The sequence below is a fragment of the Panthera pardus genome, unplaced genomic scaffold (genome assembly GCF_024362965.1).
Source record: "Panthera pardus isolate Hobbes unplaced genomic scaffold, ASM2436296v1 HiC_scaffold_26, whole genome shotgun sequence".
In the NCBI taxonomy this organism is placed as follows: Eukaryota; Metazoa; Chordata; class Mammalia; order Carnivora; family Felidae; genus Panthera; species Panthera pardus.
Window position 1 is genome coordinate 6,189,666 of NW_026526832.1, and position 15,390 is coordinate 6,205,055.

Genomic DNA, 15,390 nt, shown 5'->3' on the forward strand with positions numbered 1-15,390 from the left:
GCTTAAAGAGTACTCAGTCATCTGGAAGGGAAAACAGGAAACAGGAAAAGAAAATAATAAAGAGCAAGATTGGGAAGCTTAAAATGAACCCAGTGGGAGGTCTCCAAATCAACTGGACTGTGACAAATCCTTCCATTTCCATTGCCCTGGGCACCCCCCCCCCCCCCCCGCCCCGGCAGATTCAGAACACTCCTCACCTCCATCCTGGGACCCAAAGAGAATGCTCAGGAGGATACCTAAATCAGTTGATTTCAGGAGTTGATCTTTACTTCCTCGGGGTATCAAGATCTAATACTGATGTCCTAATGCCTTTCTCAGACATCTGTGTCTGCTCTTTTGATGGATGGGTCACACTTACTCTAAGGAAGAGTTGTTTCTCAGGGACCTAATCCCCTTCTTCTGCTGTCTCCCTCACTTTCCTTTCCCAAGCATCCACCTTTCCCCACAAAAAAACCAGGACTTAGCTCTCAAGTCAGGGGTTCCCTTTCTTTCTCAGAGATTCATCCTCTACATGTCACTGAGAATGGGAATACATTGGGACAGGTTGGTTAAAAAGGTTTCCTGTTGGGGCGCCTGGGTGGCTCAGTCGGTTAAGCGTCCGACTTCGGCTCAGGTCATGATCTCACGGTCCGTGAGTTCGAGCCCCACGTCGGGCTCTGTGCTGACAGCTCAGAGCCTGGAGGCTGCTTCAGATTCTCTGTCTCCCTCTCTCTCTGACCCTCCCCCATTCACGCTCTGTCTCTGTCTCAAAAATAAATAAACATTAAAAAAAAAGAAATTAAAAAAAAAAAGGTTTCCTGTAATGACCCTTGCAGGCAAACAGAGATTGACTGAGGAGGCCAGAGCTGCCCCTGAGAGCTGAGGACCCTTGAGTAACTACCATGGACTTCTGCCACTCTTCTAAGATCTCCATATTGCTGAGAGGGTGTCAAGAATAGACCTCCGACAGGCTCACACACTAGTATTTCCCTCAGGAATAGGATAAAAGTATTCTCTGGAAGAAACTGATATTAGTAAACTCAGGAATGGTCCCAGGGGTGGCTGATTTGACATCCTTCCGGAATATTCCAAAACACCAAGTTGTTAATTACTCATGCCTAATGTACTTGGGTCTTTCTCTACAATGCCACCCTATGGCATCCACTCCCCTCAGATAATGCTTCTATGTCCCGAAACTCTCTAGATATATTAGGTACTCTGCTATAATTACTTGACATTCAATAAACCCTGGGGCCATAATGATCCATTGGAAAATACTAAAAAAAAAAAATTCAAAGTCACTTTTATCTATTAAACCAGGTTGTAACATTACATCCTGAGACAAGGAGATCAGAGGCAAATCCAGGGGCACTTGATGTTCTTCCATAAACACTATTTTGGAAGATAAAAAAAAAAACATGAAGTCTCTTGAAATGACATAAAAATGTTGACAGAAGGCGGCCTGGGCCCAAGTGTGCCTAGGAATGCCATCAGCTGTTGCTGGAAGTCTATTTTTGTTGGGATTTGTGAAGACAGCAGAAGCATTCCCAGAGCGTTCTCACTGCTCTCACTGGTACAGTGGACCTCCCACCCCCCATTTTCCGGAGTTGGGATGCAAACAGCTGGAGCTATTGAATCACTGAGTCAGAAACAAGTCGTCCAAAGGACAGTCTTCACACCCTAGATCATAATATTGTACTTAGAGGCATCCACATTGGATACCCTCTTCATAGGAGACTTAGAGAAATGATATTACTCAATGTGGAAAACAAATAAGGAAAAAAACCTGGATCTGCACTGTATTCACAGACCCCAGGGGAAATAAGCCAGAAGAGAGCAGATTAAAAAGGAGTTTATTGTACCATTCATCAATTTCCTTGGCTCAGATGCCCTGACTCTGTCCCACTGATAACTCACCTCTCTCCTGAGCCTGTTGGCTTTGGTATACCCGACACACTGAATCCGGCTTCAGTAGTACCCCTGGGACAAAAGCTGTATCATCTCAGAAAAAGATGATAAGAGCACACCTCCAATTGATGTCCCCTCGGTCATATCACTACAAAACAGAAGTTGTTCTCTAGGGTCCCCATTTGATAAAGACAGAGACATAGCAGCCAGACGCCTGTCCCTGTGCAGCAGAATAAAAGATCTGCTCCCTGGGGCGGGGAGGGCCAGGGCATCTTCTTAGGGGTCAGGAGAGAGGGGTCAGCCCCTCTCTCTCCTCTCTGGAGTGTTTTCTGACTCAGCCCTCATTCTGAAAAAGATTCCACTGTCTCAGGATGGTGATATTCCATCCCCTCTGCTGTAGGGTCTCTAACTGCAGGAGCCTATATGAGGCTAAATGAGCCCTCTTTATCAATCTGACTTCCTGTCTTTAATACTCCTTTAAATAGCTTAATCAAAGGCAATTTCTCTTTATAGATACTGGGCCCTTCTAATGTGCAAATATACTTTGGAACACACCCATTTACTTCCAAGCAAACCCATGAGTCATTTTTTGGAAATCCTATGTTTATGTCAGAAATAAATGTAAATAAATGTGTTGACACTTTATTTATATACAATCCACATATGACTACAAAAACTTTGGTTGATATCTTAACAATTTTCAAAATAGTTCTTCTAAAAAGGGTGGGGGGATAGAATCTGAGCACTTAATGAATACCTACCATGAGTCAGAGTCAATGCTGGGTGTACCCTATAATTTAATTTAAACACATTTCACCTTTAGGTGATTCTGTGAATTTTCTCTTGTTTCTTTTTTTCTCCCCTCTCTCTGACACTAATATAGTTCTTATGCCCTACATTTCAGAAAATGTAGGGGGTATGTTACAGGCAGAAAAGCCTCACAGAGGCAGGAGATGGAGGGATAGCTTTGATCAGACAATCATGGCTTATACCTCACAGTCTAAGTACAGAAAAACACCTACTATGTTCCTCTCTATATTCACAAACACACACCCATCTCCAACATGGAGAAAACATAAACATCTCCCAGGTATTTGTTGCACTGAGCACACAAATCCTGGTCCTCATACACCAAGTGGAAACAACCCCAGATTGGAGTTTAAATCTCATCTCTGCTACTTGTTAGCAGTGTGGCTTTAGTGAAATCCCTCAACCTCTTTGAGCCTGGGGTTTTTCATTATTAAAATGCATGTTATAACAACTATCTCATAAAGAGTTTGGAAGATCAGGGGCGCCTGGGTGGCTCAACTGGTTAAGCATCTGATTTCGGCTCAGGTCATGATCTAACGGTTCGTGAGTTCGAGCCCCGTGCCTGGCTCTGTGCTGACAGCTCAGAGCCTGGAGTCTGCTTCAGATTCTGTGTCTCCCTCTGTCTGCCCCTCCGCCGCTTGCACTCTGTCTCTCACATTGTCTCAAAAATAAATAAACGTTAAAAAATAATCTTTAAAAAAAAAAAAGAGTTTGGCAGATCAAGTGGTATAAGGTAGACGCAATATCTTTAATCATTATCACAACCCCATTAAGGCAAATGAAATTTGTACTTTACAGAGGAGAAAACAGGTTTCAAGAATCTGAGTGACTCACCCAAGGCCACACAGGAAGTAATCAGAGAAGTGAGCAGTTAATCCTAGATGGTTCCAAACACTTAGAGGTACGTTTTCCCCCGTGGCACAGAGAAATCCCATCTGCCCTGTTGCCCTCTCTTTTGGGCTCTCACACATGGAAAGGCTTTTTCCAGTAATTGCTCTTCTCTCCCCACTGATCTCAGGGCTTTCTCTACTCACAGCTACGTGGAATTAACCAAGTCAGCCAAATTTGGTAGGTACTTGGCTCGCTGGCAATAAAAAGGTCACCAAAGCACCTGCAAGTCAGCAAAGGAGATAGGATTTGGAAAGCATGTGATGGCAGGCGGCACATTACTGGCCCACCGCCTGACGGGAAAGACTGGAGTATAGCGGACAGTAGTAAGGAGCTGTGTAAGTCTATGTTTTGAAATTTCATTCTTCCTGCCATTACTGACCCCAAATAATGAGGCTTCTTACGTATGCAGATTCTGTTTTCACCCTTGGAGTTTAAGTTCCAGTAGGGGAGTCACAGAGGGCTGGGTGTGGCCCAGTGCCAAGGGTTAAGCTTAACAGAAGACACAGAGGTCTGATTTCTAACCATCGGTGCCTTTAAGAGGCCAGGGCCAGATGAAAGACAGTGACTTTCAGGAAGATGATAAGAAGCTGCCCATCATTTAAAAAATTTTTGTTTAACATTTATTCATTTTTGAGAGACAGAGAGAGACAGAGCACAAGCAGGGGTGAGGCAGAGAGAGAGGGAGACATAGAATCTGAAGCAGGCTCCAGGCTCTGAGCTGTCAGCACAGAGCCCAACAATCATGGCCTGAGCTGAATTTGGACGCTTAACTAAGCCACCCAGGCACACCCCCACCTTTTTTTTTTTTTTTTTAAATGTCAGGTAAAATCCTTCCTACCAGCAGGAATCCAGAGCCTCTTTATCCATCATCATGAACTTCCAGCTGAAGGTGGAGGGTGAATAAAGTGAGGCAAGCCCCTGAGAAGGGGACAGGAAGCCCTAACGCTGAGATATCTGGATATTTCAGTACAGTCAGGTTTTGTTTCCAGTTAAATTAGTTCTGTCCATCAACATCCTGTTTGGTGTGCTCATCTGTCTGGCATGCTGGTAATTAAGTAGCAATGCTAACAGATTTTATTATTGGATCACAGGGCGAGGCTTTTCCATGAGTTTGTATCCATCAATTCCAGTAAGTGATGGTATTGACTATCTCATGAAAACTCACTATTGACCTAATTTTTTTTTCCCCTAGTACTTTGAGTTCACTTTGGAAGCTCAGGTTAGTCTGGATCCTATGTCCCAAGGAAATAAGAAATAGACCCTTTATCCCAAGGAAAAGCTTCACTGGGAGTACAAAAATGGGGACATTTTCGGGGCGCCTGGGTGGCTCAGTCGGTTAAGCGTCCGACTTCAGCTCAGGTCACGATCTCGCGGTCTGCGAGTTCGAGCCCCGCATCGGGCTCTGGGCTGATGGCTCAGAGCCTGGAGCTTGCTTCCGATTCTGTGTCTCCCTCTCTCTCTGCCCCTCCCCCGTTCATGCTGTGTCTCTCTCTGTCTCAAAAAAAAATAAACGTTAAAAAAAAAAAAAATTAAAAAAAAATAAAAAAATAAATGGGGACATTTTCTACAATGTGTGTTTCCCTTACACTTGTCTCTCAGCTCCACACCCATCCATTTAAATTCAGCTTAGCGACGCTGGGCCTGGGACTCTGCAAATACTTCTCCTTCGCCATCTGGCTCCCTGATACACCAGTAGGGGGTGCTAGAGGGAGGCTGTAAGGCTGGCAGCCACAGAAGGCGCTTGCCGGGTCCTGCTCCCGCCTCACCCCCCCACCCCCCCCCCAGCCCCGCCCCATAGCAGGTGCAGTTTGCTCCGTTCCCAGCTTTGCTTCACGCTGCCGGAACCAGCCTCATCACACTTGAGAGATGCCAGCACCCGCAGAGCAGCGCCTTTCCTCGGGGCCTCAGTTCTAGCTCCTCGGGCCTCCTCGAGCCTCTAGCATGTGATAACCGCAACTGCTTGCTTTTGCTCTCCCAGCCCTAGGGATGGTGGCTGCTTCCTGTGCCCCTCACCATGTTCCGTCACCTATTCTGTCCTCCAAGACCTGCAATATTGACTTCTTACGTTGAGTTAGCGAGAACGACTTCTGCGTTTTCTACTTTGCTGACAAATATTTGAGAGCCACAACTTCTTTTATAGCCGTGGTTAAGAGCAAACTCTGAAATCAGCCACACCTGAATAGGAATCCCAATCCATTTATGCAGTGCCTGGTAACTTTGGACAATTTAAAAAAAAAATTTTTTTTTTAATGTTTATTTATTTTTGAGACAGAGAGAGACAGAACATGAACAGGAGAGGGTCAGAGAGAGAGGGAGACACAGAATCTGAAGCAGGCTCCAGGCTCTGAGCTGTCAGCACAGAGCCCGACGCGGGGCTCGAACTCATGGACCGTGAGATCATGACCTGAGCCGAAGTCGGACGCCCAACCGACTGAGCCACCCAGGCGCCCCTGGAAAATTTAATTTACCTCTCTCTAGGTCTCATTTTTCTCAGTCACTTTCGTTTATTCAATCAACATTGATTAAACACCTACTAAGTTCCAGGCACTGTGCTAGGCAGTAGAAATACAATGTTATGCAAAACAGTTAAATGCCCTGACCCCGTAGAACCTTCTGTCACGTGAATCAAATGAGATAACACAGGTAAGGCACATGTCATCCAGCCTTCCTCTCCATACCATGCCGGGAGAGCAAAGACAAAAGGGTATGGAAGGATAAAGGTGTCTCAACAGCTAGGTCTTTCCAGAAAATGAGATGAGTGTCTTTCCCTAAACAAGGTTGAAGGTCTCCGAAAACATAACACCAGGGATTCATTGTACGTCCTGTCCATTCCTCCTGCTCGGAGCGGAGAAGCAATGACCTTGCAGCAGCAATCTTCCGAAGGAAATGGGGCAAACAGGCGTAGAGAGGGAACACTATGAGGTGGCATTTTTTAGAAATTCTAAAGATATAGGTAGCTGTGATACAAGGAAAGAGCAACGTGAATTGCAATGCGGGGCTAGGACTGGGGCCCAGTGTGAGTGTGACCATTGGGCCCAAGTGGAAAAAGAGAGTAGAGAGCTGTTATTCCAACTGTAGTCACTACAAGAGTCTTCTTACCAGAAAGTGTAGATGTACATGCATGTGTATGTATCAAATGAACTGGAACTTAATTTCTGCTTTCAATACACCTAGAGAGGCCAGAGAGGTCGTGAGGTGGAAAAGAAAGATCCCTGATTCCATGTAAGCCTGAATCCAAAAGCCCCAGGCTGTGGGCAAGCAAAAGCTGGAAAGAAATCCAATCTCCACATTTGGACACAACCCGTCCTTAGTCTTCTGCTATCCAGATACCAGGCGTATTGTGGCAAAAATGGCCAATGTCCTTGTTAGCGAAGAAGTATCCTGCAAGACTACTGTGTAGCTAAGTTCTTGAAAGTCATGTCTATAACATATTGATATCCTATAAATGCAAACTAAACTCTTCACCCTCAATTTTTTATCCATTTTGACATCACTGTGACCACGGAAAGTCATACTGAAGGAAAACAACCACGGGAAACGATTACTAGAAGGTCTATTCCACATCCCTGCTCTAGGGCCTCATTATAAATAATTTACTGTCATTGAAGGAATTTAGAAGCCCTGAAGACATGAAAAGCCTGGAGAGAGTTTTACTCGTAAATAAATACCAACATTTCAACAATCAAGACAGCTTCAAATTCCAGGACTGTTGAAATGAACAGTATATACTGCCTGCATGATTTATTATGCTTGTGCTGATGGTCCAAATGGGGAGGATAATTCAATTCCACCTGAAGAGTCATTATAGGGCCAAGCCCCAAGAGAAGTACTTTGGATAAGAGGTGATATTTCTCAGCTTTTCCATTTCGAACAAATTATTATTTCTGTATTTGAGACATCACCCAGGCAATCTCCTTCATGACTTGTAGCACTCTTGAGCAATTAAAAAAAATTTTATAAGGTGAAAGAAGTAGGGGACAAATGCCAAATGCAAAATGATCCGCAGAATGCTGAAGAACCCTCCCCCCAGAGAGCACGGCTGCCTCAGACATAAGGTGAAATCGTCCCTTCTGCTCAAGGAAAACATAAATGAGCAGTGAGTATGCATCCCAGCAAGAACATTATCGCCTAGCAGAGGCAACCTGATAAATACAGACTTCCTCTCCAAACGAGTCTCCTCACAGGGAATGTGAGGAAAGGGCCCCTTCTGAGGTGACTATCACTTGGCAAAATGTCCTCACTGTGGCACGAGGCAGCCTTCCCTCTTCTCCCCTTACCACACATTCAGTTCAATTAGAGGGTAGAAGAACCTGTTTGCTACACGTCTTGCATTTGTCACGGGACATGCTGAGAGCCGACAAGGGCAGAGAGGCCCTGGCCTATCAGACCAGCGCTCCCCAGGATTCCTGGGCTTACATACCATCCAGGCCATTGTGATGACTGTAGTTCCTTTTCCCCAAAATGCTCAGAGATGTGTGATTTGGGGTGGTTAGCATCCGCTTGGTAGTGGGGGTTTGCAGGCTTGGTGTAGATCGAATGACATTAGGTTTCTTCGAAGGATGGATCTCTGGCAGGGGGAGAAAAGGTTTCTCAACTCAGAGCATGGTATTAAAAATCTCTGTGTGCACTTACAGTGCCTAATAGGCACACATCTTACTTCTTAATGAGCTGAGAGTCAGTTCCTTATGAGCCAGCCTGTTTTCCCAAGGACCTCCATAATGATTCAGCTTCAAGTGCTGTTACCATGGCTTTCCTTATCAAAAGTGAGCTGCCTCTTCCTCTGCTAGCTGGAGCTCTGAGCTTCATGTTGGGAGTACAAGCAACAACGACAACAACAAAAACCACCAACAAAAAGCCACTGCCACTTCAGAAGGTCACTGAAACACAGATTTACTAAGGGAATAAGGCAGCCAACTCTTCAAGGTTTTAGAAATGTAAACATTATCTGGAGAAGTAGCCTGACAGAGAAAACTAACTCTGCTCCATCAAAACAAAAACATAGCATGCAGCATGTCTGGGGTGTGAGAGATTTCTGAAAAACAAGATTCCTCATCTGGCTCTGCAACCAGGGTTTAGGACCGGGGTTAATCACATCCAGTCCAGAACATGTGGATACAGCTGAAACCTGACACCAAACTCCAAATTCTACAGTCAAGACGTAGTGGAAGAAAAGCTTTGATGGAGGATATATCACACAACGATAACGTGCATGTGGCATACTGTGTTTACATCAAGTATGTTGTTGTCGGCCACATAGCCCAGAATTACTTGCGTATTTCGGATAAAGCAGGCGGACAGAAATTGCAGCCTATAGGAACTGGATTTGAGGATCTCAGTCTGTTACTGATATGGACCACCTCTTGTCCAAAGCTAAACCTGCTTACTGATCCTGAGTCACCAAGTGTGCACAAGCCACCCTGTCTTCCCAGGGGAGGGCCAGGATATCAGCCTCATTTCCTGAAACTCAGGAAAAACGGTTAGGATTGTTACAAGTACTTTATCTTGGTCTGGTCAAAACTCTACACTCGCCCAAATTCAGGAACAGATCAAGGGCTAACCAAAATGGAGTGCTGATTTTTTTTCACCGTGGCATTGAAGGCTTGCCAACCTTTTCATTACAACCTCCACACTACACTCCTTCCAGACCAGACAACTTGCCTTTGGACTCACTGAACCCTTTATTTATGAAGTTCCCTTGGCCTCAGAAAGGAAAAAAAAATATTTTTTTCCTATTGTTCTACCTATTTAAATACTACTTTATCATTCGAGGCTGAGATCAAATACTGCTTTCTCCATGTAGGCTGCCGGAACTCTCATCATCAGAAGTCACTCCTCCTTCTTCTAACTGTCCAATGAATATTGCCTGTAATTCCTTTATAGGAGCTAATCATTTGCTTAATTGTCCTTACCTGTGTGCTTTCCCTACTAAACTAAGATTTTGGAGGGCAGAGTCTTACTCATCTTGGTGTTCCCCCAAATCAATTAGCATAGTGTCTTGTACGTAGTAAAAACTCAGAAATACGTTAGGTAGGGATGTGTTTCAGCTGGTAAGAAGAGGACAGCTTTGGGCTTATGTAGTAGGCACAAAGACCAGTTTGCCCATAGGAGGAACACACAATTACCCGTGGAAAAACTAATATGCAATGTTAGCTGCATATTAGAAATATGCAAATATTAGAAATAATTCTATTTCTTATGATCAGAGACTTTTCCTTGCATGGTGGGAGAAGGGGCTTCTAGGCTTACGTCCTGCAAGGGAATACAGACAGCAACCTTCAAGGACTTGATCACCATGACTAGGTCCTGCCTATGATAACCAGGTGATATTTTCGGGGGCTATCAAAGCAACTCTTTAGGCTCTGAGAAATAAAACAAGAAATAAGGCGACCAAGTAAAATCAAAGAGGGAGCTGTGAGCTTCTGACTTTTGGATGTGCTGATGAGGACGAGATAATATACCAAGTTCAAGGCTACACTTTGAATTTTAAAGGCGTGTCTAGAGTCTGAACACTTCATAACCGTGTATCTTTCTGACAGAGCAATAAGGTTCAATGCAACTCTGAGTACCTCTTTCACTTTTACTGAGAAAATAAAAAAAGCAAGAATATTAGAAGCACAAAAACATGCCATTATAGCTCCTACGTATACCAGGAACCATTTTAGGAACCATTATTTTGTAAATTACCTTAACACTCGCAAAAAACAAAAAGAGGGTGACTGCCTACTGATTTTTACAAATACTATTCTTAATTGTGCTATTTCAACATGTATATGGAACCATCACCTTTGGCAACTTCCAAGTTAAATAAGATGATAAAAACCAGAAAGCAATACAAATGTTTCCCTTTCAAAGTAACTTTAATTGGTACATTAAAACCATAAATATTTTTTAAAGGTGGGTTAAAACCACTTTTATCTCATTAAAAAAAATAAGCCAAGTGGAAGGATTTAAATCAAAACATTAAGAATATTCATCCTCTAAAAGTTTAGTGATTCTTATTTTCCTCTTTTTGCTTTATCTGTATTTACATCCATAAATATACATTACATTTTTATTTAATGGTTTTTTGGGGGAAACACTAAACATATCCATAACTGTGTGCATATGCCGTGTGTATATGTTTTGGTAATACAAAGAAAAGCTTCTAAAACAAAATAAATTGACTATATATAGGAAAGTATCCAATTTCAGCTACTTGAAAGGCTTGGATTTAGTTTAAGTGCTTGTCAATTTAGAGTAGCCAAATACTTAGAAGGTACCGAAATTGTTGTTTGAAATTTTCCCTCTGTTAGAAAATACCCACCTAAGTACCCAATGATACATGCCAAAGGTTTCCTAGTGCTTTTGCTTTTCAGTGGGCTTCCAGATAGTTCGGCATGTCTGTCTGCATCTGAGGAGAGAAGGAAACACGGAGACAACCAATGAGGCTGATTTCGCTACCTATACTACACACACTGCAGAAAAAAAAAAAAAAAGGTTCAAGTGGACGACGATGCAAAATATCCACCAGATTCCTGCATAGTTTCCTTTGGGTTTGAGAAAACTGTTTCTAGTTCTGGTTCCCAATTACTGAATGAAGGATTTACCTGGAGAACACTCACTTTAAAGCCTCACAGGAGTATAGCTAACACACATCTTACACATGTGCTTTGTTTCTGTGTGGGCCTATCGGCAAAATAGTAAAAATATGCTTCCTTTCTAGCCATGGCATTGCTTCGATACAGTAGAAAAACTTCTGGGCAGTATGATGTGAAATCAGTCCTCATGTAAGATGAATCTGGCATAGAAAACAAAAATGACAGCTGACAGAGGCAACACACTTGGCCATCCTTGACCTATGGGAGTGAGGCTCCGCTGAGAAGTCTTCATCTCTCTTGATTAAACTCAAGTCCATTAGATAAGAGCCTCACGCGGGTAAAAGTGGGTCACTGGCTTTATTGCTGGTTTTCTTATCCTTCATATCCTACTGTGATGTCACTAGTGCTGAGATTCAAAAGGTTCCCTGTATGTAGACAGAGTATGTCATCCATTAGTCAGAACATTACGATACTGAGAATGGATATTAGCATTCATAAAAGTTCACATCACGTTCCTCATACCCTACCAGAAGACACTTCTGACGGAGAAAAATAAAGCATACAACACAAACACTGTCTGTGTTGTAATTAGCTGTCATTAGGGTGGCAGAGTAGATGTGGAACATGACTGCTCTCACACCAAAGAGTTAAGTTACGAAAATACAATTTGAAGGGACCAAAAAAAAAATAAAAAAGGTATTGAAATGTTTTTTAAATTTGCAGGTATTGTCATAAAGCTTAACAAGGTAGTTTTAGCAGATATTGTTTTGCTACGTTTATGCTTTTTCCCCACCTTCAAATACTTGACAAAAATGTTCTGTAGGTTTTCTGTGGCTGAGACCACATTTTTAGGCGTACCTACAGGAAATTGCTTTTGACATCCGTTGGAATATTCTGCACTATTAGTGTTAAAATGTGCAATTCAATCTGGAGTCTCAAATCATTTAAAATTAAAAATTAACTTTTTCATAAGCTCTAGCCCTCTCACCTAGGAAACTACAATTTTTTTAAATGTTTTTTATTTATTTTTGATAGAGAGAGCATGAGCAGGGGAAGGACAGAGAGAGAAGGGGACAGAGCATCTGAAGTGGGCTCCATCCCGACAGCAGAGAGTCCAATGCAGGGCTTGAACTCAAGAACTGTGAGATCATGACCTGGGCCAAAGCTGGACACTTAACTGACTGAGCTACACAGGTGCCCCACCAAGGAAACTATTTTAACTATTAAACAGAAAGAGGTGGGAAAATAGTATTTAAAAAAACCCATTTATAATAAACAAAGCACATACTGCAGACAGCCTCAAGTAATAGGAATCTGAATATGTATCCCAAGCACTGGCTAATTATTATACAACCATGGATAACTATAAATGATCCAATTTCTTTTCTGGCTCAGTGGATTTCCTTTGGAAGGAAAATTATTAAGATACGAAAATTTTCACCTGTTGTTGAACAGTAGTGAAAATATAAGAAGAAATTCTAAGCATATTTTGGAAGAATAATCTAAATAAACATTAAAAAGCAGCATGGGGGTTGCCTGGGTGGCTCAGTTGGTTAAGCATTGGACTCTTGATTTTGGCTCAGGTCATGGTCTCATGGTTCATAGGATCAAGCTTTATTTCAGGCTTTGTGCTGAGTGTGGAGCCTGGTTAAGAATCTCTCCTCCTCTCTCTCTCTGCCCCTCCCCCCTCCCCCAAATAAATAAACATTAAAAAAAAAAAGGTAGCACAAACCCTGCAGGGACCAAATACCTGCCAAATCACTAGTATTTAATACTAAGTAATTCCTTCATAATATTGCTAATTCACACAAATTTCAAGTTAGACTTGGGATGAGGACAAGAGAAAATTTTATTTTTTTTATTAAGGAAAGAAAGCTTGAATGAATCAGCCTGGTACTTCCTCTGTGTTTTGGACAAAGGCAATCGTTGTATTACCAGTAATATGACTAACTTCACACTTTGTTCCCGTGGATAAGGCCCAAAGGAAAACTGCCAATGTGGCTGCAGCTTCTGGACTCCCAAAGGACTATCACCTTGACAAGAATCAACAGAATGGACAGCCTATCAAAAGGGGCACCAGCACAATACTAAAGATATTTCATTTGAAATTAAACTAATCTGCTTTTAATTTCTCATTAAATCAGTAGGATTAATGATGTGATGTGCCAAGTGACAATTTACAGAGCACCTGAGTGGGGGATCAAAGCTCTTTAGAAGGATCACTAATCGCCAGTATGTTTTAAAAGAAAGTAGTTGGTGGCAAGAATTCTCAGTCTCAACGATGAGGAAATCAGGATCAAAAGTGCTAAAACTAGCTAGTTACTGTTTGACGTCACAACTGCACGCATTCAGTGATACACTCTGAATATGCATGGGAAAAATACCTTCTGCCCCAAGGGAATGATCATAAACATAGGATTATCGGGTCCACACGTGAGTTGGTTAAACAGAATCTTGGTCTGCACTCAAGAGCAGGCCAGTGGTGCCACTTGTCAGTTGGTCCTGGCTCTCAAATTATTCACCTAACTCTACTGAAACACAGAGCATTCATTAGGATGCGTTAAAAGTGCATAGATAAAACAAGCTGCCTGAGAAATGCCCAAAGAACCCAGAAGGAATAAAAGTTTGCCCAGAAAGAGGGAGAACATGGGCTCCTCACTCAAATCACTTGGTTGCACACAGGCACATTTCTTTGGCTTCCTAGAGTTGCATCTCCTTGAGGTAAACCTAGAAAAAACACTATTGCTTTTATTGCAACTCATGGTCATTTTTCTAAAATGTTTTGGAAATGTGTGTGTGTGTGTGTGTGTGTGTGTGTGTGTGTGTGTGTGTGTGTGTGAGATAGTTGGGGGAGGGAATAAAATAGAAAAACTACAAAAAGTACACACTGAATTAAACTTCACAAAAACATCTCACATGGGCTTCCAAGACTGCTGTCAAAATAAAACCACTCAGAATTTTCTTAAAGGAATTGCAAAAGCATTTCTATTTTTATGTATTTATAAGAAAGCTTCCTGCCCAGCGTGGAGCCCAACATGGGGCTTGAACTCATGACCCAGAGATCAAGCGGAGATCAAGAGTCTGACACCCAACCAACTGAGCAACCTAGGCGACCCTGCAAAGGCATTTCTTTCCTTTTCTCTTCCTTCCTTCCTCCCTTCCTCCCTTCCTTTCCTTCCTTCCTTTCTTTTTCTTTCTTTCTCTTTCTTTTTTCTTTCTTTCTTTCTTTCTTTCTTTCTTTCTTTCTTTCTTTCTTTCTTTCCTTTTTCTTTCTTTCTTAATGTTTATTTATTTTTGAGACAGTGAGCAAGCAGGGAGAAGTGGAGAGAGAGGGAGAAAGAATTCCAAGCAGGCCTCGCACTGTCAGCGCAGAGTCCTACATGGGGTTCAAACCACAAACTGTGAGATCATGACCTGAGCTGAAATCAAGAGTCAGATGCTTAACCAAATGAGCCACCCAGGCATTTTGTAAAGAAGACGCAAAACCTAGGTGCCATTAAAAGAAATGATAAATTCAACTATGTTTAAAAAAAAAATCTGCTTGACAAATTCATCATAAACAAAGTCAAAGGCAAAATGGAGGAAAATATTTGCACCATTTATCACAGATCAAGAGCTAACTTCCTTAAAATATAAAAGTTCTCACAAGTCAGTAAGACTTCTAATAGAAAACAGGCCAGGGGCAAAAACAGTTGACAGAAAAGGAAATACAAATGGTTTTCAAATATATGCAAATATTTCTACCTCATTCAAAATGAGAAATGCAAACTAATATAACTTACGTGTCACCTGTCAACTAGTCAAGGGTTTCAAAGATGAATAACACTGATGGCAAGGTTCTAGAGAAACAGGCATTCTCTGCATATCGTGGGTGGGAGCTCAAATCATAGTTTTTCTAAAGGTTACTGGGTAGTGACTATTAAAATCTCAAAGGCATGTTCTTTGACCCAGATGTTCTACTTTTAGAGGTCCTGTAACCTACATGCACATTTCACACATTAGTATGAAATGCTATCTGCATAAGGATATTTGTTGCAACATTACATAACAGAAAATAAATGGAAATAACCTAAAAATCTGTTTAATAGAAAACTGGTTAAAATAAACATACAACAGATTATGTTTATTGAGTGTTGACCCTTGATTTTGGCTCAGGTCACAATCCCAGGGTCATGGGATCAAGTCCCGTGTAGGGCTCTGTGCTGAGCATGGAGCCTGCCTGAGA

The 15,390-nt window shown here is 42.2% G+C and overlaps 1 protein-coding gene across 6 annotated transcripts in view; it reads right to left on the reverse strand.

Moving 5' to 3' along the window:
• MTA3 (metastasis associated 1 family member 3) overlaps positions 1-15,390 on the reverse strand; it is a 222,042-nt gene that overhangs the window by 10,181 nt on the left and 196,471 nt on the right. For all 6 annotated transcript variants that reach the window (XR_008418028.1, XM_053890979.1, XM_053890978.1 and 3 more), the window contains 2 exons: positions 10,892-10,978; positions 8,009-8,155 (listed from right to left, as the gene is read on the reverse strand). Coding sequence is in view for 5 of the 6 variants with exons in the window: in XM_053890979.1 (XP_053746954.1) it covers positions 8,009-8,155; positions 10,892-10,978 (234 nt within the window). In the remaining variant the exon portion in view is untranslated. The remainder of the gene's footprint in view (positions 1-8,008; positions 8,156-10,891; positions 10,979-15,390) is intronic.